Source organism: Podarcis liolepis (genome assembly GCF_965112155.1).
Source record: "Podarcis liolepis genome assembly, chromosome: 6".
Classification (NCBI taxonomy): domain Eukaryota; kingdom Metazoa; phylum Chordata; class Lepidosauria; order Squamata; family Lacertidae; genus Podarcis; species Podarcis liolepis.
Genome location: NC_139559.1, coordinates 20,081,275 through 20,103,425, shown reverse-complemented (window position 1 = coordinate 20,103,425; position 22,151 = coordinate 20,081,275). Strand labels below are relative to the sequence as shown.

At 45.1% G+C, this 22,151-nt stretch overlaps 1 protein-coding gene across 5 annotated transcripts in view; it reads left to right on the top strand.

Annotated features, from left to right (window-relative positions):
* Positions 1-3,439: 3,439 nt before the first annotated feature.
* Positions 3,440-22,151, top strand: part of SLC9A8 (solute carrier family 9 member A8) — a 55,933-nt gene continuing 37,221 nt past the window's right edge. Inside the window, exons 1-3 of one of the 5 annotated variants that reach the window (XM_083508102.1) lie at positions 3,440-3,668; positions 13,404-13,582; positions 19,022-19,102. In XM_083508102.1, the coding sequence (XP_083364228.1) occupies positions 3,637-3,668; positions 13,404-13,582; positions 19,022-19,102 (292 nt within the window). In that variant the 5' untranslated portion in view covers positions 3,440-3,636. Of the gene's footprint in view, positions 4,354-13,403; positions 13,583-19,021; positions 19,103-22,151 lie in introns of all 5 variants that reach the window. The other 4 variants (XM_083508099.1, XM_083508098.1, XM_083508100.1 and 1 more) reach the window with 4 other exon arrangements.

The following is a 22,151-nucleotide window of genomic DNA, read 5'->3' as shown; positions in this document are numbered from 1 at the left end:
ACAACAACACATCACCTGTCAAGGACTGGCAGGATGAAGAGGAGTGGTTAGAGGCACCAGCTAGGGAAACCCCAAGGGAAACCCCAGAGGAGGAAGGCTCAGAACCAGGGGACTGGTGGTGGGAGACAGAGGAGTGGTCAGAGGGGAGAGATTGGCAGGAGGAGGTGTTGGAAGCTGAAGGGGCAGCAGAGTTTAGTGAGCAGGAAGAGCCTGTGACAGGGAAGAGTTCAGATTCTAAGGCTGAAGTAGGGTGGGTGTCAAAAGACTGCTGAAGAATCCAGGGAGTCTCCCCCTCCTGCTGCAAAAAGCTCACCCCCCCCACCGGTCGTCAAGACTGCACAGGATAATGAGGAGGGCAGAACACAGGGCAGAGGTGCGCAGGCACAGTTTGAGACTGCTTGGGAAAGGTCCTGGAGGGGGCCTTAAGGCTGGCAGAAGGCAGGGACCTTCCATCTTGGCAACTGTTCCATATGGGTGAGACCTATTGGGAAGGGTTACTGAGACCACTAGGCTGAGTTGTATTCTGTTTCCTTGAATAAAGAGTTAACTTCACTGGCATTGGGGATTTGCTTCCTTTCTCACTGACTTAGCTGTTGATAGGCAACGTCAAGGCCTCTCCCTTCGTAGGGTTCCTTACCTTTAAACCAGATTTGGACTGGGCGGCCCCTTTAAACAGAGAACACCTCCAAACGGAGGACTTCAAAAGAGAGGTCTGTGTAAAGTACGGCACATGGCAACCCTGCATTCAAGGTAAGCACCAACACTTCAAATTGGATCAGGAAAAGAAACAGGCATCCAGTTGAGGTCTTTTAAGATCAGTGAGATGGCATTTGAATCAGCAGTGCCAGTCAACTCTGTCTCGTGCATCCTGAACAGATTGCGGCATCTGTTTTCCTCCCCAGGGGCAACCACATATAGACCTCATTGCACTTATCTTGAGAGGCTGTTACACAGCCAGACTCTTGGTTCAGATGAGATTGCAGCTGGTATAGCAGCCAAAGTTAATGAAAAGCATTCTCCACTCCCAAAGTCTCTTGGGCCCCAAAAAACAAATGAGGGTCCAGGACCACCACAAATCTGCAAACCTAAGTGTGCCTCCACTCAGAACTGGCTGGTTACAATCTCACAGGAACATAGTAACCTGCCTCATAACAACCCTGTATTGTCTACACCAGGGTTGCCCAAACGGGGTCTCCAGCAGTTTCTGGACTACAACTCCCATCATCCCTAGCATCCCTAGCCAGCAGGCCCAAGGGTCAGTGATGATGGGAATTGTAGTCCAAAGCCAGGTTGTCTACACTGACCGGCAGCCCTACCTGGAGATGATGGAAACTGAACCTGAGACATCATGTATGCAAAACCAATGTTCTACCACTGAGCTATGGCTCCTTAAACTAGTCTAGAGGATTATCTTGTTCAGTAGAATATTCAAGTCATTTGGGAACTTATGTGACTTTCTCTGACCTGATTGGCGTGATACCTGAAGGGAGGGTGCTGAATGGATGGAAAAGAGATATGCAGTTGTTCCCACCCACGTAGCTGGAAAATTCACACCGTCTCAAGGCAGGGGATTGTACTACACGAGAACAGTTCCCATGATGGTGGTTTTGTCTGTGCAAGAAGGGCAGAAGTTGGAGTGAGAACATTGGGGATGTTGGGCGTTGTAGTCTAACGATATCTGGAGGGCACGAAATTGACCACCTCTGTCCTACAGGAGACCAGCTATATAATGTACATCACAAGCAGATGTATGTCACCCAACCTCAGTTCTTTAAAATGAAATGCCGTTTCAGGAGGTGGAAATTTAGAGTGAAGGGGGTGGGAGGGGCTGCCTTACACTTTCCTCTCTTTCTACTTCCCTGCTTTAAATTCCCCCCTCCCAAGGTAGTATCAGGGCTCAGTTACATCTCTCTGCACTAGCATGTAGTGAGCTCCTCAGAGCAACCTGTAAAGGCACAATCCTACACCTGTCTACCCAGAAGTAACTCCTGTTATATAAAAACGGGGCTTACTGCAACTAAATGCAGGATAGAAGCCTTGTATATCATTTACAAAAAACCAATGAGTCTTTTATTCTATAGCTTTTAAAGAAGGCCATGTTGGGTTTTGTTTGTGGCTTGTCAGGCTTCCTGTTCATTCCAGAAAGCTGTTCCTTCACACTTTGTGGTGACATGGTGACATGCTTGAAAACCAGCATCTTGCATGCAAAGACTTTCCCTTGTAAAGGGGGTTAACAGAGCTCTGGGACACAGACAGCACATGCAACTTCCTTAGCCTGCGCCTAAAAATATGGATGCTCACCACTTTTGAAAATGCAACCTGTTAAGTCTTTCGATCCAACAAGGTTCAAATCAAATGTCCTATAACCAGGCTCATTAGAAACTTACAGAAACACCCAAAAGAATCTCCTGCTTTTTCTGTAGTTTGCTACCATCAAATAAAAAATTATGCCCGGCTGATCAAATACCTGCAGCGTGGGTTTTGAAAAATGAGGAAATATCCAATATGCTTCTACATACAAGGAGAGCGGAAGTTACCAGCGAGACCTATGTCCCAGAATCAGCTCTACCAACCTACCAAATTTTTGCTGCTAGCAAAACCTGTGAGAAAGTCACGTCTCCACAAAACCACACAGAGTGAAGCAATGTCTTCTTTAGCATGAAGAAGGGGCCCTGACAAGCCACAGGCTCCATTGCAAACCACTTTTCAAAATACAGAATAACCACCATATCCAACTATTACTTGTTCAGCCATCATAGAGAGAGAGAGAGCAGGGCTGTGAAGCCTGGGCATCTTACTAGGTTTGCGAGGGTCTTCCTGGCTCTCACTGCTGGGCAAAGAACTCAAATTCCCAGCTCTGTTTCAGCCAAAGGCATAAATCTGATTGGTGCACAGCAGGCAAGGCACAGGTTACAAGGTACAACAGGTACCTAGGAAGTACAGATACATGGCTAAATGCAACCTAAGACATCCGGCTAGTGACATGCCTCCCTCAGACAGCTGCTTCAGGATATCATGGTCAATGCTGTTTAGCGATTGTACTTATTATTAATGAATTTCTTTCACTGTCAAGGAAGCATGAGGTCCTTAGATGAGGCCCTTGAGATATTTTATCGCCTTATGCCCCAAAATAATTCGAATGCCTTTGGAAAAGATGTATGGGTTGATGGGGAGAGGGTGCCATTTTTTGACTCCTTTAGGGTGGCTGTGCTCTACTTCTCAAGAGGGCAGTCATGTGTCATAAGTCATTCTGACGAAGATGGAAAGGGCTACTTTTTCCTATCATGAAAAATGTATTGTATGTACTGTATGTACTGCATGTATGCAACGCAGTCGTGGGCGTAGCTCGGAATTTTTTAATATATATTTTTAAGGGATCGCAGTCCCAGCTGATAAGCTGAACAGAAGCGATACGAAAGGAGAAGGGACTAGGGCGGGACGAGGAATGTCCGCGTCACCCATTCCTGGGAATCCACATGCAACTCCTTCTCTCGACATACTTTCCCGGCGCAGCGGAACAGAGCGACACGTTTCGGAAGGGCGGCTGTGACGTTGAGCGCCGATCACGCGCCGGTGACGCCACTGCCAGGAAACCCCCGCTCCTCACTCGCTCGATACTCACCCCGCCCTTTTGCCATGGAAACGCCTCATCCGAAGCCCGGAGAGGCGTAAGCGAGAACCCGGAAGTGTGCCGCGGCCGGTTTAGCCCCGGCTCTCTATGGTGGCGGGGTGAGGGTGGGGGTGTGCGGTGAGGTAATAGTTTTCCCTCCCCAGTTAAGATCCGGGAGGGAGAAGAAAGCGAGGAAATGGCGGAAATGGAGTGAGTGGGTTCTCCTTGCGGAGGGGGAGGGGGAAAGCGCGCCCCGTGAGAGGGGCTGGCAGGCGCGTCCGCGGGGAAATCCCCGGCAGGCCTGAGGCGGGAGGAATGGAGGCCCCGGTTGCCAGGGCGATGCGGGCGAGAGGGAACGTGGGAAGGCGAGGCCGGGCCGGGCCAGGCAGGCGCTGAACGGGGCAGAGGGGGAAAAGAGCCACGGCAGGCGCTGCCCCGCCCCTCAGCGGGTGCCCTCATGGACCTGCTCGCCCCTGGGGCACGCGCCTCTGAGCATGTGCAGAGCGCCTTGGGGCCAAAATCCACACCCCGGGGGACGTGCGGTTCGCACCCTTGTTTTCGTCTGCCTCAGCCCTTTCCTGAACCAGCCTCGTTGCCAGTTAGAATGAGGATGTTGGACTACAAGCCAGGAAGCCAGGGTTCAAATCCTTGGTCTGAAAAATACATTGGGTGGCCTGGGGCCAATCCCTGGCCCAGTTCACACATAGGCCATTTGCCCTAACTGGGGGATCATCCGGACTGAGGTTCGTGCCGCAGTTTCTAGGCACAGCTTGTAGGCACGGGGTCAGAGTGGGTTTCTTTTCTTGACTCTCCACTTTCTCTAGGAAAACTCAGGGCTCATCCAGACTTCCTTTTGTGCTGGGTTTCTAGACACGGGCCAGCTTTAAAGAGCCGTAATTTGAGTGCTTTTTTGTTTTGTTTTTTGACTCGGTGCGTGAGAAAACCTGCTCCATACCACAGAATGGGAGGAAACTGTCATCCTCAGTTTTTTTATGAGGAAAGCAATAGGACAAAAACAGAACCACCATTTGGACCTGTGCCTACAAAGTGCTGACCTATCCCTAGAAATTATGGCAGAAACAGAAGTGTGGATGCTGTGGTTTGGTGTGAACTCATGTGGGTTACCAGGGTGAAGATTGTGGCTGCTGGACATTCTGCTGCCACGCTATGCAAGGCTAAACCATGGTTTGGCATAGTGTTGCATCCTGAACTCAGGCTTATGATTTGTATCTCTCAGACAAACCATGCATAGTATGCTGAGAACTGCCTTTGGTTACAGCTTGTGATTTGTCTGGAGTGAGACAAACAACAAGGCAAGGTTCAGACATACCTAAGCCACATCATGGTTTAGTCCTGAGTAGTCCTGTGTAGCAGCAGTAGAACCAGAGGAGGAGCAGGGCCTGGATTTTGACTCCAGGAACCTGCTTATTTGTGTGAAAACATGGCTTGGCCTGGGGTTATGTCTGAACCAGTTTATAGTATCAGCCGTTTATAGTATCAGCCTAGTCTACAGTACTTTACAGAATTGTACATGCCACATTGAGCACCTTGGAGATAAAAATGTAAAATAAATCAACGTTAGATTGCTAGCCCATCATTTGGAATTTACGGCAGCATACAAAGTCCTCCTCTCCCTTTATCTGTTGTCCAAATGTAAAATCTACCTTGGGCAGTATGCTCCCATGCATTTAAGAGATGCCTTTTATTCTTCTGTTGACAACCTGAATGCTTGCACACAAATAGCTCATAAAAGTGCTTTTAAGTGTTGCATGTGAATACACACCTGTGTCAGCATATAGGGGCCCTGGGGGTATTACCAGCTCAAGTTTCAGATGCTGGTACATGTCATTTGAGAAATCAAATCATTTATGCCAGGTAAACTGATCCACAATCAAGGACATGTTTCTTCACTTCCTCCTGTGCATTGATTTATCTGGAGTTCTTTTCTATAATAGCTTAGTATCGCAGTGTCAGGGAGGGTGCAAATCATATACCTGGCTCACCACTGCCAGTCAGCACTTTGTTTTCAGCTAAGATTTGCAAGTAAGTGAGAATTGGGGTGATTAAGCGAGATAATTAAGCGTGGATGCCTGCCACTTCTCCCTTCCCAACAAATCAAACCACCTACAGAATTTTAGAAATCAGAGTTGGTTGTGCTGCATGCAGTCAGCTGCAGCCCCTGAAGATGATCAGCACATGGCATGTCTACCAGTAGGCAGTACTTGCCAAGTTGCTAGGCTGAAAAAGAGCTATTACTGCCTTGCTGTATACTTCTTTTCAGCCTCAGCAAAACCCCTAGAATTGGTTTGGGGCTATCGTAGACTGGAAGGGAGAGGATGTTTGCTTCCTTCCTTCCTATTTAATCAAATCATCTGCTCAAAGGGATGGGCACATTACGTAAATTGCAGGATGGCCCAACACATTTACAGGGAGAACTGGCTCCTGACTGTAGGAATATGGAGCCAGAGAACCTATCAAAACTTATGTTTATGCTTGAAAAGCCCTGGTGGATCAGTCCAAAGTCTCATTATAATCCCACATCCTCTACTCACAGTGATTCCTAGCAAGTAATAGTCAGAGGTGTACTGCCTTCAACATTAGAGAAAGAACATAGCCATTGTGGCTTGATAGCTTGTCCTCCGTTAATTTGTGTAATCTTAAAAAGTAATCCAAGCTAATGGTCACCGGTACATCTTGTGCCAAGTAGTTGTGAGAAAAGTGAAGGGGGATAGCAAGTTGACTTGTTTTTCCTTCTCTCCCCCCCCCCCAGCAAAATATTGCTGCTCCCCACTTGAATTTCTTTATGTTGACACACCTTTTGCTAGAGGTTTTTGAGGTTAGTTAGGATGAGGGACAACTACCTGTGGACCTAGTTCACATGCTGATGCACTTCACAACGGTTTCACAAAGAAGTGGTTAAGGGAACAATCCTATATACAGCTGGTGGTATAAATTGAGCCGGCATAAAGTACAGTGGTACCTCTGGCTATGAACACTTCAGGTTATGAGCTCCGCTAACCCCGAAGTAGCTGCTCCTGGTTGTGAACTTTGCCCCAGGATGTGAACGGAAATCACAGCAGGAGTCCCCATTAGCGAAAGTGCACCTCAGAATAAGAACAGTTTCAGCTTAAGAACAGACTTCCAGAACGAATTAAGTACGTAACCAGAGGTACCACTGTACACCAGATCCAAGCTCCATTCAGGAGCAGGGCTGTTGCTGGCTGAGCTGGCCTAAGTCTGGCAGATGGAAAACAAGCCTATAAAATAGTGTTTGAGTTTACTCCACTCTTTGTTGGCTTAACTGGGTTTCTGGCTTAACTGGGTGCTGGGTTGCCATGTCATGTGACTAAATTAAACAGGCATAGGATCCATCCTATCACCCCTCTTTGGTCCCACCTGTGCCACATTCACAAATAGTACTTCTTTTTCAGCCATGGCTCAGCAAACTGGATCAGTAAATTAAGGTGGCATAGTCCAGAAATCCACTCTATCCCCTCTCTCTCATTTTTACATTAGAGGTTCCTTTGCATGTAATGTGCAAGTTTAAGAAAGAAAAAGAAAATATAACTTTTATTTTTAAAATATGGTCTGTAATATTCTTTTATTAAGAGTCTCTGAAGGTATTCTCAGCAAAGGACTTAGGTAAATAGCTGTCAAACAGCAGTAAGGATTTTATATAAATGATACGATTTACATAAGTATAGAAAAAGAAAGGGACCAGAGCACCATCACCCCAAAGTTGTGTCCTTCAGGTTGTGGCTGGAGGGGTGAGCAAAGCCATTACTAAGAATCTTTGGGGAAAGTGTGGACATCTCATAAGAGTTTGTTGGCATATGGCAGGTTGGCATATGAGTTTGGGCAGGAAAAAAGGAGGAGGCGGCAGATTAGAGGCTTGATAGTTTAGCAGAAAGGTACAAATGTAGGATTTGAATGTATGCCAAGCTTTGGAAGATTCTCCCTGCCCCACATGCCACCCTCAGCATGTGCCCATCCCCCACCACTCCAGCAAAGCTTCACCAAGCTGCCAGAATAATGCTTCACCTGATGTGATGTGGGCACCATAAATCATTCTCAATTTTCTTTGAATGTGGGCCTAGGGATGCCTCAGGGCTCCTCTTGCAAACCTCAGAGAAGTCTTGTGTGAGATCAGTTTTTAAAATTTATTTTTAGTTATGCATTTTCCAGCATACATTATACATACCTTTTCCCATCCTATCAGATCTAATACAGACTTCCCAACCTATCTTTCATTGACATCCTATTACAGATTCATTAGTTTGCTACATCTCCATGGGTTATCTATTCTTTTCTTCTTCCATTCATGATCCTTTATTTTGCCTGCTGCTGATCACAGATTTATCCCTGCTTGTAGATTTATCTTAGCACCACTTCATTTTAAATACCCTTCAAATTGTTCCCACTCGCTTGTCACTATCTTTCCATCTATCTTTCTTATTTTGGCCGTCATACTTGCTAGTTCGACATATTCTATTAGTTTAAGCAGCCATTGATCCTTTGTTGGGATAGCCTTCTCGTTCCACATTTTTGCATACAGTATGCTTGCGGCTGCATAAAGAAATAAGTTTTAAACTTCATTTGGTATTTCCCTGCCTACTATTGCTAACAGGAATGCTTCTGGATTTTGGGGGCACTTAAGCATCTTTTTTAGTTTGTTATATATAATTTCCCATATTTCCCCCATAAATTTGCATTGCCACCACATGTGAATTAAGGAGCCCTCTGTATCTGAACATTTCCAACATAAATTTGATCCTCTTTTGTACATTTTTTACTCTGTCCTAACGCCACTCATCCTGGTGGCTCTTCCTCTAAGATTGATCCCTTAGTTTTACAGTCACTGTTGAGCCATTGCTTAATGACATTGCATTATCATTTCCTGTTTTTTTTTTTTTTTTTGATGTTCAGATTGTGAATATTCTTGCTTAAGTAGCCAAAGCAGCACTACAAGAGGGTTTGGAGGAACCCCAAAGTGAGCTGAAGTACATTTCTTTTAAAGGAAGAGAAATTATAAAGGAGCGGAACCTCCAAGATACCCCAGTGAGTTTTAGGTATTCTGACTGACTATTGGGGGTAAAATGCCCCGGAAAAGCAGTGGTGGGGAAGGAGAAATGGAACAGAGTGGCTGGAATCTGAACAGCAGCACCTCACTGCAGCATTTTGAAGCAGGTCATCTTTTATTAGTATTCTTCAAAAAACATCACTACATGTATTTTATTAAACATGAGCATTCTTTGTAAGTATAGCAAAATAGCCTGAAATAGCAAGAGTAGGCCAGAGTTCCCAGTCTTCAGAAGCCGGCTTTCAAACTGTAGAGATAATAAAAAAGGGAACAGCAGCTTTCTTTGCTTATTATTTATGGTTTATTTTATTTTCTCACTCTTATGTTTATCCTGACTTTCTTCCCAAAGAAGCCCAGGGCAGCAGACAATACAAAACAAAAGCAATACAAACAGTATCAAAAGAGTCAAAAACATTTAAACATGAGTCAGGTATCCTCAGGGAGGCGGGTGGCACTGTGATCTAAACCACTGAGCCTAGGGCTTGCCGATTGGAAGGTCGGCGGTTCGAACAGGGTGAGCTCCCGTTGCTCTGTCCCAGCTCCTGCCAACCTAGCAGTTTGAAAGCACGCCAGTGCAAGTAGATAAATAGATACTGCTCCGGTGGGAAGGTAAGCGGTGTTTCTGTGTGCTGCTCTGGTTTTGCCAGAAGCGGCTTAGACATGCTGGTCACGTGACTGTCTGCGGACAAACATCAGCTCCCTCAGCCAATAAAGCGAGATGAGCGCCGCAACCCCAGAGTTGTTCGCGACTGGACTTAACTGTCAGGGGTCCTTTACCAGGTATTCTCCTTTGAGCATGGGCCCTTATATTACCCAAACAGCACTAAACACATGAAAGGAGGTATCAGCAAGCTTGCCTCCCCAAGCTTGCAGAAGCACAAACTATATTTTAAAAATACCTATAAGCCACCCCCCAAAAAAAAGACTTGGGCATTTTTTATACTAAAAGTGACAGTTTAACTCTTAGGCAATCATGCTGTGCAATCTAAACCTACTTCTTTGTTTCCTTAGCTTATTTGGTGGGTTTCTCTCTTGAGAAAAGCTTGTGACATGCTGAGGTTTTGCATATAGTGGCTCAAGATATGACACCATAATTCCTGTTGTGAAATAAATTCATTTTCCCCTTTGCCCATCCCTACTCCGCTGCAGTGGGCACAGAATGCTGATTAACTGTTGGATAGGTGGTAATGAGAAATGTACTGCAACATTTTATTGTAGGTCCCAGTTATTTTTACCTTTTATAGATAAAAGCTTATGATATCCTGCAGTCCATGTCTTCGTTTAATCCAGTACCTAATGCTAGAGTCCATTTGTCATCATGTGCTACTATTTGTTTTTGCCATGTCCATGACAATATACCAAATACTCCTGTCTTGTTGAATACTTGAATATATAACTGCACCATAATAATTCAACATGTATTTTCCCCCTTCAGAGTGATGGGTTTTTGCAGGTATATTCTGCAACATGCCACTGATTTAATAATATTGCATTAGTGATAGATTTACACTGGACTGTCCACAAACCATTCCACTTTATTGCTTGTTCTGCAATAATTCCCCAAGGTTATGTGATTGCCATTTGGAGGGGCATTATTGTACTATAGTGCAATAAAAGTGGAACAAAAAGTTACAGGATTTCAACAGGAAAGTATGGAGCATGCACTGATTGGAAACAAAGCAGAATGTCCACCCCAAAACATTTGCTGGCCTAAAGCAGTATTGAAAGAGGAATCATATATAACCTCCCCAATACCATCATAAACACAAAACAACATTGATGTAGCATAAAAAGGATGTTTTGAGGAGCCCATTGTGTCTAGCAATAATTGCCCATTATTTCCATCTTGGCAAGAACTCGTATAAGTCTTCTCACTCCCCTTTATCTTCTGCTTCCTTCAGGTTCCCTTGGGATCTTTCTGTGTTGTTTAGGTAGCACAAGACCACCTCCCCTCCCAGTCATCATTATCACAAAGCGCATGATCCACATCCGCACCCCTGCCTGCCTCATCATCCAAGACTGTCACATTCTCAATTTCTCACCAACTTGGCCTAGCTCAGTGGTGTCCAAACTTTTTTCAAAGAGGGCCAGATTTGATGAAGTGAAGGGCCGTGAGGGCCAGCCAAAGGGCCAGCTGAAGATGCTGAGCTTTTTTTAGGGTTGAAGTTGTTGAGGTTTTTTTTTAGGATTTTACCCCAGGAAATAAACTGCCACAGGGGCCGGATTAGGCCCCCGAAACGGACTTTGGACATGCCTGGCCTAGCTGCTTTTAACTCACACTTGAGAAGGCCTCTGACATTCTCAGCGTGCTTAGAGATTGATTGATTGATTGATTGATTTCATTTCTTAAATTTTTATATTGCCCTTCATCCGAAGATCTCAGGGCAGTTCACAGCATAAAAATACAGAAGAAAACCACAGAGTACATAATAAAAACAAAACAAGCCAATAACCTCTCCCCTTTCACCAAAGGACAAAGACTGTTAATCAGCCAAAGGCCTGGTTGAAGAAGAAGGCTTTTGCCTGGCACCTAAAGATGTGTAATGAAGATGCCAGATAACCATCCTTGGGGAGGCATTCCACAAGCAGGCAGCCATTCCAGAAAAGGCCTGTTCTTATGTTGCCAGCCTCCTGTCCTCCCATGGGGAGGAACACAAAGAAGGGCCTTAGAGGATATCGCAGAGTCTGAGCTAGTTTATCCAGGGAGAGGCGGTCTTTGAGATATTGTGGTCCTGAGCTGTTTAAGATACTAGTTGCATGAAGGTACCCTAAGGCATCTACCCTCTCTTACGAGGTTTAAGTCCAAGGATCAACGTGGTTGTCTCTTCCCTCTCAAAGAAGTAGAACAAGGGTGCCAAGCAAGGTGCATAGCTGCTCATTCATCACAATACTTCCATGTAATTGAAGTATTCTGGGACATCCCTACCACCAATACTCCTGCTTGCTTTCTGCTGTATCCTGCTTTCTGCAAATTGTGGGTGGGGTCTTTTTTGCATCACATGGGGAAGATTTTCATCCAAGGCTGGCAGATATAACCTCAGACACAGGGTTTTTTTTGGTGTTTTTTAATGTCCTTCCTGCCTTTCCTCCCTAAATGCTGTCATGGTCCTCAGTTGCTGGACCATGTGCAGTTGGGCTTAAGCCTTGCTCCATAAGGCACTGAATCTCTGGAAAATCACAGGCCTCCTGGGGCCCAGCTACTTCTGCTGGCTCTTTGCCCAGTTCCACCACTCCCCTCTTTGATTTGTGAATGCCCTTTTTTGTCCCTGTATAAACTTCCTCTTGGCAGCCTTTACTCTGTGCAGCAAAGCATTTACTGTAGCCTCTCTCCTGGCTTTTGCCTGTTCTTGTTATGTTTTGCTTTGCATCTTGCCTCAGCTGGCCCTTTCCTGATATCTCACTTTCACAAACCCTGCTAACTCCTTTTCTTCCTGCACTTACCTCCTTTTGTGGCTGCCTTTCTAGAACTGACCATATACCTTGCTGAAATACATTCTATCTCCATCAGCAGCTTTCCCCAAATCACCTCCCCACTCCTGTGAAGATCCAGCTCCTCCTCCTCTTTGTCCAAAGGGACCTGATCCCGCAGGGAACACTAGCCAATCCTTGAAAGCTGCTGACTTTTCATGAGCAGAGAGCCCTTTAAAACACCCACAAACACCCACACCCACACACCCCATCTTCCTTTGGCATCTTTAATTTGTTTTTTGTCTAGGCAGGCTCAGTGCTGCACAGCAGAAAATTTAAAGCAGCAAAACATGTCACCTCACATACCCGAGGCAACATAAACGTATATAGGAACATGTACTTAATGAGCACTTAATTTCAGTGTAGCTTCTTACTGAATACTCTATTGTGGAATCTGACACATGTTCATTCAGAGCAGAAGTGCAGGACACTAGAGTCTCTGACAGGTGCCCACATTTTCACAATTTTTTTTGGGGGGGGGATAACGGGGGGGGGGACTTTATCCAGTGAACATTTACTGTGTACTAAATCATTGGTGGGGGTGAGAGTAATTCAGAGATAGTGCTTTGCATGTATAACATCCCAGGTTCAGTCTCTGGCATGTCCAGTTAAAAGGTTCAGGTGTCTGCAGCGGATGGGGAATGACCTTTTCCTGAAAACTCGGAGGTCTGCTCCTCCTCTGAAACTTCAGCAATGGACTAAATCGACAAATTGTCTATATCAGGCATAGGCAAACTTGGCCCGCCAGATGCTTTGGGACTACAACTCCCATCATCCCTGACCACTGGTCCTGTTAGCCAGGGATGATGGGAGTTGTAGTCCCAAAACATCTGGAGGGCAGAGTTTGCCTATGCCTGGTCTATATCGGTGTTCTTCAACCTTGGCTCCTTGGGTGTTACTGGACTACAAATCTGATCCAGCAGTGCCAGTGGTCCAGGATGATAGAAGTTGCAGCCCGGCAACATATGGTGGACTCATGGTTGAAGAATACTGGTCTGTGGTCTTAGGCAATATCGCATGTTCCTAACCTTGTTTTTAGTGCATGCAGCTGAGTGTAGGTAGTTCAGTATGTGGACCAGGATTAACACCATTTTGCCATGTTTATTATATCAAGGATGGCTGAACTGAAAGCATAACTTGAAAATGAGTTTTTAGCTTTCAGTGAGTCATTCAGTAATGATTCCTGCTGGAGGAAAACCAGCTGAGTGTCTCCTCAGTCTGACCTGGGTGTGTTTTATCTTACAGGTTCTCAAACGCTACCCACGAAGTGCTCAATGCCACCCTCCACACCACGCTGGCGCTCACCACGAAGCTGGTGCTTCCTACACCTGCCAAGCCTATCCTTCCAGTGCAAACTGGGGTGCAAGCTCAACAAGAGGAGCAGTCAAGCGGCATGACTATATTCTTTAGTCTTCTTGTATTAGGTGAATGTGCATCCAAGACTTTCTGATCAGTTACTCTTGGCTGCTCGCCGGAGCAAATGCAGGTGGACGAGTGGAAACATAGGAACATGGGTAGCCTAAACATCTCTGTTACCCAAGTCCCCTGTTTCACTGTTCACAGGCCACCCTCACTTAGAATTCATTTCCATGTTTGCTATTCCAGTCAAGAATTGGTCCCTGGTATTATGTTTCTGATCCTTAGAAAACAAGCAAACTAGTCTGCTTCTGAGGGTCTGAAGTCAAATAATAGTTGAGAAAATATCTCATAGTACTTTCTTTTCTCCTCCCCGTCCCAATCATTAGCTTTATTTCAGTGTGGAGCATTAGTAAACTTTTTTGTTCCTTTGAGTTTTTGCATGGTTTTTGTTTGCATGCTTATTTAGTGCATATGAACTGGGCGATTCTCTATGTGGATTGTTGTATTTACACAAGCCCATGAGATATTAGGGACCTGTTAGGATGATCTGCCCTTAGAGGCTGATAGATTCGTTTAGTTTCCAAATGGCTTTGGGAAATTTTTCCAGATAATATGACTGGCTGTATTGCTGAAGCCCTGGTTGATATGTGGATGCCCCTATCCCACTTGGTGGGAGACTTGTTGGTATATACCAGTGTTGACAGCAATGAAACAAACTGGGATTCTGCTTGAATTCATGTGAGGAAAACTCCAGAAGACTGGGATGGAATGACAGTGAATGCTCATTATTGAGCCTGCTCAGTGGCAGTGAAGAAGACACACTTTGCTGCTTCCATTGCATCCTCGCTGTCATGCTTTTCTGGGTACTGCAGGGCCCACAGTCATTTGTTCACTAGTATTCATGCCATCGCAGAAGAAGAATAGCTCTGTTAGCACCAACAAATGTCTCACAAAGTAGTGAGCAAATCTTTTGAGTTCTGGAGAGCTCTTCTTCAGGTTTGTGCTAAGCAGAAGGGAGTGGGAGGGCTGGACAAGATGCTGCTGCCCTAAAGCAGGGGAAAGAGAACCCAAGGCCCTCCAGATGTTGCTGGACTACATCTCCCAGTGTCGCTGATCATTGGCCCTGCTGGTAGGGCTAATGAGAGTTGGAGTCCTGCAACATCTGCAGGGCATGCAGAAGGCGTTTGGCAAATTTAATTGCAATAGATTGAGATAGTATTGCCCAACTGGCATTTTCCACTCTCCAAATAGAATAGATTCTTTATTGTCATTACACAAGTGCAACATTGCACAAAGTGCAACGAAATTGGATGCCATCCCTTAAAACAACAAAAGCAAAACAACAACAACAACCAAACAAACCACATTCCAGCCACACCCACACCACACCCATCAAACTCCCAGGTCACACTATCGAGTTACAGCATTCAAAAAGGCCACAGCTCTTGGATAGAAACTGTTTTTCAGTCTATTTGTCTTTGACTTGATGTTTCTATATCTCCTGCCAGAAGGCAGTAGTGCAAACAGACAGTGTCCCGGGTGAGATGAATCCTGCAGGATGTTATTTGCTTTCCTAAGACAACGGGAACCGTACAGTTCTTCCAAAGATGGGAGAGGATGACCAATAATCCTTTGGGCTGTGGTTATGACCTTCTGGAGCACCTTCCTCTCCCTAGCTGTACAACTGGAGAACCAAGCACAAATACAGTATGTAAGAATGCTCTCTATGGAGCCTCGGTAGAAGGACACCAGCAGTCTCTCACTCAGATTGTTCTTCTTTAAAAGTCTGAGGAAATAAATTCTCTGCTGGGCCTTCTTCACCAGAGCAGTGGTATGTGCGCTCCAAGTCATGCCCTGATCGATAGCTACTCCCAAAAACCTGAATTCCGCCACCCTCTCCACCCGTTCCCCGTTGATATACAAGGGCTGAATGTCCGCCTTTTTTTTCCTGTAATCCACCACCAATTCCTTGGTCTTAGCCGTATTAAGAGCCAGATTGTTCTCTCCACACCAAACACAGAGCCGCTCCACCTCGTCCCGATAGGCGGACTCATCCCCTCCTGAAATGAGCCCTACCACCGTAGTGTCATCAGCAAACTTGATGATTTTGTTGCTGGAATAGATGGCTGTACAGTCATACGTATAGAGAGTGTAGAGCAGGGGACTCAACACACAACCCTGTGGTGAGCCGGTGTTAAGGCTAAGGGCTGTGGACATGTGTGACCCTACTCTAACCCTCTGGGAACGTTCTGACAAAAAATCCAAAACCCAGAGACAGGTGGAGTTGGAGAGTCCAATCGCCTCTAGCTTGGACACCAGTCTATGGGGGAGGATAGTGTTAAAAGCAGAGCTAAAATCCACAAACAGCAGCCTCACATAACTCCCCGGCTGCTCCAGATGGGACAGAGCAGCATGGAGAGTGGTATTGATGGCGTCTTCTGTGGATCTATTTGCTCTGTATGCAAACTGGTAGTTGTCAAAAGTTGATGGAAGACAGGAAATAATGTGACGGCGCACCAGTTTCTCAAAACACTTCATGATGATTGGAGTCAGTGCAACTGGTCTATAGTCATTCAAACTACTGATTGTGGATTTTTTAGGCAGAGGGACAATAGTTGACGACTTCAGGCAGGGTGGGACAATAGACTGGTGTAAGGACTTATTGAAGATCTTAGGATGTACCTTTCTGTGTTGATGGTGATAACATATTTGTACTAGGCTAGAGGAACCTGTCATAGGCCATCCATCACACCTAGTATTACCTACTTTGGCAATGGTTCTCTAGGGCAGTGTTCCCCAACCTTGGGCCTCCAGCTGGTTTTGGACTACAGTTCCCATCATCCCTGACCACTGGTCTTGCTAGCTAGGGATTATGGGAGTTGTAGTTAAAAACAGCTGGAGGCCCAAGGTTGGGGAACACTGCTCTAGGGTATCTGGCTGAACTTGAGCACAACACCTGCTACCTGATCTTTTTAACTAGAGATAGAAAGAGCTGAATGTGGGGCTTTCTGCATGCACACCATGTGTTCTGCCACTGAGTTGTGATCTCTTAGGGCAAGGGTTGCCTTTGAAGACCCTTGCTGATAAGTGTGTGGACACCTGACCACAGACAGAGGAGTTGCACGGCCACATTTAGCCCATGGGACAGACGTTCCCCACCCCTGCTTTATGCAGCTCCCATGCACAAAGGTAGTTTCCTGCTAAACACCTGTCACTTGGTGGGAATATTGGGGTGTCAGGGACTGCTGCCTTCGTACTTTGCTTGTGAGCTTCCTGGAGTTACCTTGTTGGCTGGGATGTTGGATTAGATGAGCTGATTCTTCAGGACTCTTGTGTTCTTACATAGCGTACCTGTGGAGATGGTCCTGTGCGCTCCACCTTGTGTGCTGGTTGGAGACCGGGAAAGGTTGCCACTTGGTGTGTGCATTCTGCCGGGAATGCCGCTCTGAAACAGAGCCGTGACAACTTCAGGTTGTTCTTTATTAATTGCAAGTGTGCGTGTGTGTGTATGTCCTCTCCAGAAAAACACAAACGTTGGACGGTTTTCTGTGTTCTTTTAGACGTCTGCTGTAATAAGAATATTCACTTCGTGTGAGAAAGTACAGGCTTGTTTGCAATACCGTAGACATTTTGTATAAGCACAGGGAGGCAGATCCTATGATAAGAGTGCCAAGAGACTTTAAGCAAAGCAAAAGAAGGCAATAAAATTGAGATAGTTTTTATTCCAAATAAACGAACATTCCTTGTTTGTGCAAAACAGCCCTTTGTCTTTAGAGGAAACCGGCATCTGCCTTGCATCCAAGGCTAACTTGATGTTTAAGTAGTCATAAAAATGAAAGTTCCAAGCCAAAGGAAAGGGCAGAAGATAATGCAACTCAAAGTCTAAACATCACAAAGAATTTAAAAGGTTGCTTTGGAGTGATGGAAGATTCTTTCCCTCCCTTTTCTAGCAAAATATACTAATATAAACTAAGATCTGGACTGTATTAAAAACTGTCCTGGAAGCAGCCAGTACTGCGAGTGCCATCTACCTGCTACTACCCACCCCTACCCCAAGTAGTGGTTTTGTGCCATTAACTGTCCAGCTACTACAACCGTAACAACAGAACTATAACTAGCTGGCACAAAATAAACACGTGGGCTGGGGAGTCCGCAAAGGCTGGCTTGGTGGATTAGCCAGCCTTTTTTTTATGGTTGCCACCAGCCTCCTGCTCTTCACAGAATCCCCTTGAAGTGGACAGAGGGACTAGCAGAGAGACTTTCATTTGCACTGAGGTATGAAGACGCTAAGAAGCAGCAAGAGCCTCTTGTTCTGCTCGGACAAGACTGCTCTTCCTAATAACTGCTCCAAATCACAACTGAGAGATTTGGGGGAACGGATCTGAGCACTCCCATGTACCCCACTTATCAGAGTAGTAGTCTTCAATATTTTCAGCCCTGGGACCCCTTTCAGCCCAAATCTGTATTTGGGGAGCCATTTTTAATGCTTTGTTTCTATCCATCTACCTGTGACCTGGTTATGGGTCCTGAACTACCATTTGCAGACCAGTGCACTAGTGGGCCAGTTGTCCTTGTCCAGTTTGTAAATGCCAGATACCAGATTTGGACAGTCCACCACAGCAATGGCACTTCTGCGGCACTGATAGGGATAGTATCAAGAGGTTCTTGGCCTTTTGGCTAAGATCAAGTGTTGCATCTGTTCTTAACAGTTTAATATCTGAGTATGTTTTACCTGTAAGGTAAGTTCTACTGAAATCCATTGGATTAATGGCCATGTAAACAGCTGGCATCCTAAGGTAAGTTATTTTACAGAAGACAGTGGAAAGGAAAGTTTTCTACCCCCTGATTCCCCTGCAGTCACCAATCTTGGGAGAGTTGGGATGTCTTCCTAAGCAATGTGAGATGAAGATAATTGGCCAAAGTCGGGCTGGTCCTAAGAAAAGTTAACTGCAGGAAGTTCATAGAAGGAAAATTTCCTTTTCCCATCTCCCCAAAGAGCTCCCTCACCTTATTCCAAATTGTTTAGTGGAGCTCTCCTGACTCTCCAGTGAGGCTTTTGGGGGCACACAGGTGGCTGCAAGAGGAGAAGAGAAATATGCCTTCTGTAAGCTTCTTCATTTATCTTAAGATTTGTGCCAATGTGTTTAGGATCAGGACTTTTAAGGGCACTTGAGTCTTGAAAGCCCTGTTACGCAGGTGCACTGTCATGCATGGTTCTTTGTAATCAAGTCATCAAGAATGATTCTATCCACCTGGGGGATACTGAAGGAGATTTTCTTAAAAATAAAAAACCCACACAACATTGTAAAACCTACTATTTCATATTTTAATGCACTTGTCCCTGTTCTGGCAATATTTGATATTTCTCAACTCCATCGCTACTACATCTTTTTTTGGCTTTGCATTTTTTTTTAATTTCCAAAGGGAATCACACAATTTGTTTGAATTGTGCTGTGTAGCTGCTGTTCATCCTGTACCTAAATGTTGTTTTGTTTCCCTGCCAGGTATCTGCATCATATTGGTGCATTTATTGATAAGATTCAGGCTGCATTTCATGCCAGAGAGTGTTGCTGTTGTTTCTTTAGGTGAGTACCTCATAACAATGGGGAAAAGGAACTGTATTCTTGTGTACTTATTAATTGTTCAGATAAAACACACCCTTTCTTTCCAGTGCTCATTCTGATTCAGTGAAGCAAATGTGCTGTAAGAGGGAGAAGGGGCGGTGCAGGCTGTTTTGCAGAGAACGAGCCAGGTCTTGTCTGAGAGCTAATCTAGTTCGCAGGGGGATCTGTTCTCTTCAGACCCAACCATTGCTGTGCTTGGGGGAATTTGTTTATTTATTGTTTATTGCATTTATATCTCACCATTTGTCTCTAAGGAGCTCAAGGTTGCGCACGTGGTTCTCTCCCCTCCTTTAATCTCCACGCAACCCTGTGAGATAGGTTAGGCTGAGAGGCAGTGACTGGCCCAAGGTCACTCAGCAAGCTTTTATGTGGCTTGGTGGGAGAGCATCTGCTTTGCATGCAGAAGGTCTTGGGTTCAATCCCCGGCATCTCCAGGTTGGCCTAGGAGAGAGTCTTGCCTGAAACCATGGAGAGCACCTGCCAGACAATACTGAGCTAGAAGGACCAATAGTCTGACCTGATATAAATCGGTTTCCATGTTCCTAACGGCAGCCATAGCAGCAGGCATGCAGCCATCTGCTTTTCTCATGGACTCTGTGTCAACAGCCAGGGAGATGCTTATCATAAGGATGTGAGCAGCTGGAGAAAATTCAGAGGCACCAACCGGGTTGTGTGTGAGGTCTGATGAATTAGATCATTATTAAAAAATACACAAAAGCAGAGAAGGCAGAATTTACAGGCAGGGGCACAGAGTTCTTATAAACAAGACCCAGTATCATAAAGTTAAGAATTTATGGTGTGAAGAGCTCATAAGGGGCTTTTTTTGCTTGCTTTTTTATTTTTTAGGTTTCCTTGATTTTAGAGAGAACTTTCACCCCCAGTTTAATGGTGTCCTGTGGCAGGAGTTGGCCTAGATATAGCCATTGCTTCTCTCTCGCTTTCAGAAGCAGATACACTGTGTGTAGCTCCCCAGATTTCACAGTTCTCTGTAGGCAGATGCATGGAGGTTATGCTTGACTTGTTAGTGTGTACAAAATATTGCTCAGCTGAAGGTCTTGGAAGAGGTATGGAATCGAAGAAGCATTCTGCAGCTGTCTCCAAACGTGTGACTGACAGTTAGCAAAAGACGATAAATGATAGGCAATAGGAAAGTAGGCTATCGTAACAGAACACGAGAAGGAGTCCTGAAGGGAAAAGAGATTGGGAATAATAGACATAGATCTGGTATGGATGTGTAACACTAAACTATGGTTTAGTTTTACATGAATGAGCCTTGGACTCGTGTCCTCACTCCTCCAGTTCAATTGTGAAGAGGAGATCAAAAGCCTCCACTTAGTTTCAACTAACTTTGGTTTATTTTTATGACAGTCTCCAGATTGTGCTTGATCTTAGCTATGGCTTAACCAAAGAAGACAGGATCATAAACCACAGTTTGATCGCTTAACTATAGTTAACACAGATCACAGTTTGGTCGGGTTATCACCTAATAGCTGTCTCCCCATCGTGAGTGTCTTGAAGGGGTGGAAAAGGAAGTGGGGGTGCTTCACCTTGAGGTCTGTTCAGGTGTTTTGCATTTTGTCCAAATGAGGCTATAGTGGATTTTATGTTGCATGAGGAAGTCAAGTTTTGTTTACATTGTCAACTGAAAGGAGAAGAGAGCGATGGCTTTTCCTTCAAGTCTTGTGAGGAACAATTGAGGGAGTTGGATATGTTTAGCCTGGATAAAATGAGACTGAGAGGCGATAGGGTAGCCATTGTCAAATATCCAAAGGGCTGTCACATGAAAGATGGAGCAAGCTTGTTTTCTCCTGGAGGGTAGGACCCATACCCATGGCTTCAAGTTACAAGAAAGGAGATTCCAACGAAACATCAGAAAGAATTTTCTGACAATAAGAGCTCTTCAACAGTGGAACAGACTACCTTGGGAGGTTGTGGGCTTTTCTTCTTGGGAGGTTTTTAAGCAGTAGTTGGATGGCCATCTGTCATGGATGCTTTAGTTGGGGGTCCCTTACATCCGTTACATCGTACACCAATCATGAACTCACCGGTTGTGGTCCTTAGTGCAGGAGTCTCCAACCATCAGGTGATGTTGTATTGCAGCTCTCATCATCCCTGACCATTGGCCATGCTGGCTGAAGATGATAGGAGTTTGCATCCAAATCATTTGAAGGATACAGGGTTGGGGATGGTTCTATTGCCTACCTTTCAGCAGCAGCTCATTTCCATCCTTAGCATGGGTAAAATAGCTATGTTAACACTAGTCTGCCTTAAGGCTTGTTGTTAAGTATTGCTGAGCTAATGTAGATAAATAGTCACTAAACAACTAGCCCTTCTTTTAACTGCAATTATTAGCTGTTCTTCTTAAGATTGCTCTTTTCTCTCCCTGTTCTTATGTTGCATTGTAAAGTTGTAAGCCTTTGGCAAGGAATGCTTTTTCACGGAGCTATTCTACAGGGCCCAGTATAGTTTTAAGCTCTTTATAAATAATCAAGGTCGTAGTGCTGCTTCTTATTAATATGTAAGTAATTTTGATAAGCTTTGAGCCCTTTGGAATTAAGTACTACATAAAGGCCATGTATTAATTATCATGATGCTACTAAAACATTGCATGCCATTGAGGAGCTGCCATCAAGACGCCAAACTGAGAATAAAAATGCCGTAAGAAAGGAGCAAAGAAACACAGAAGCTGACTAGGGGAACAATATGTCCTGTGAAGCACATCCAAGTTGAACTGAGGAACACGTTCGAGACATTGTCTGAAGAAGAGGGAGATTAGATGCTGAGTTGGCCCTGGAACAAATGACAAAAGCCTTAGGATAAATAGGACTTTAGCAGTGGCTGTGGACGAGCCATGAGACACTTAGGAAAGAGCAATAATATAAGGGAGTGCTGTTTTGGAAATGCCATTAAAGTACGAACAGAAAGAGAGAGAGACAGAAAGTACAAGCAAGGGGACCATAAAATATTGCAGCGGATAGAAGAGTTAGTTCACTTGTGATGGTAAAGCCTA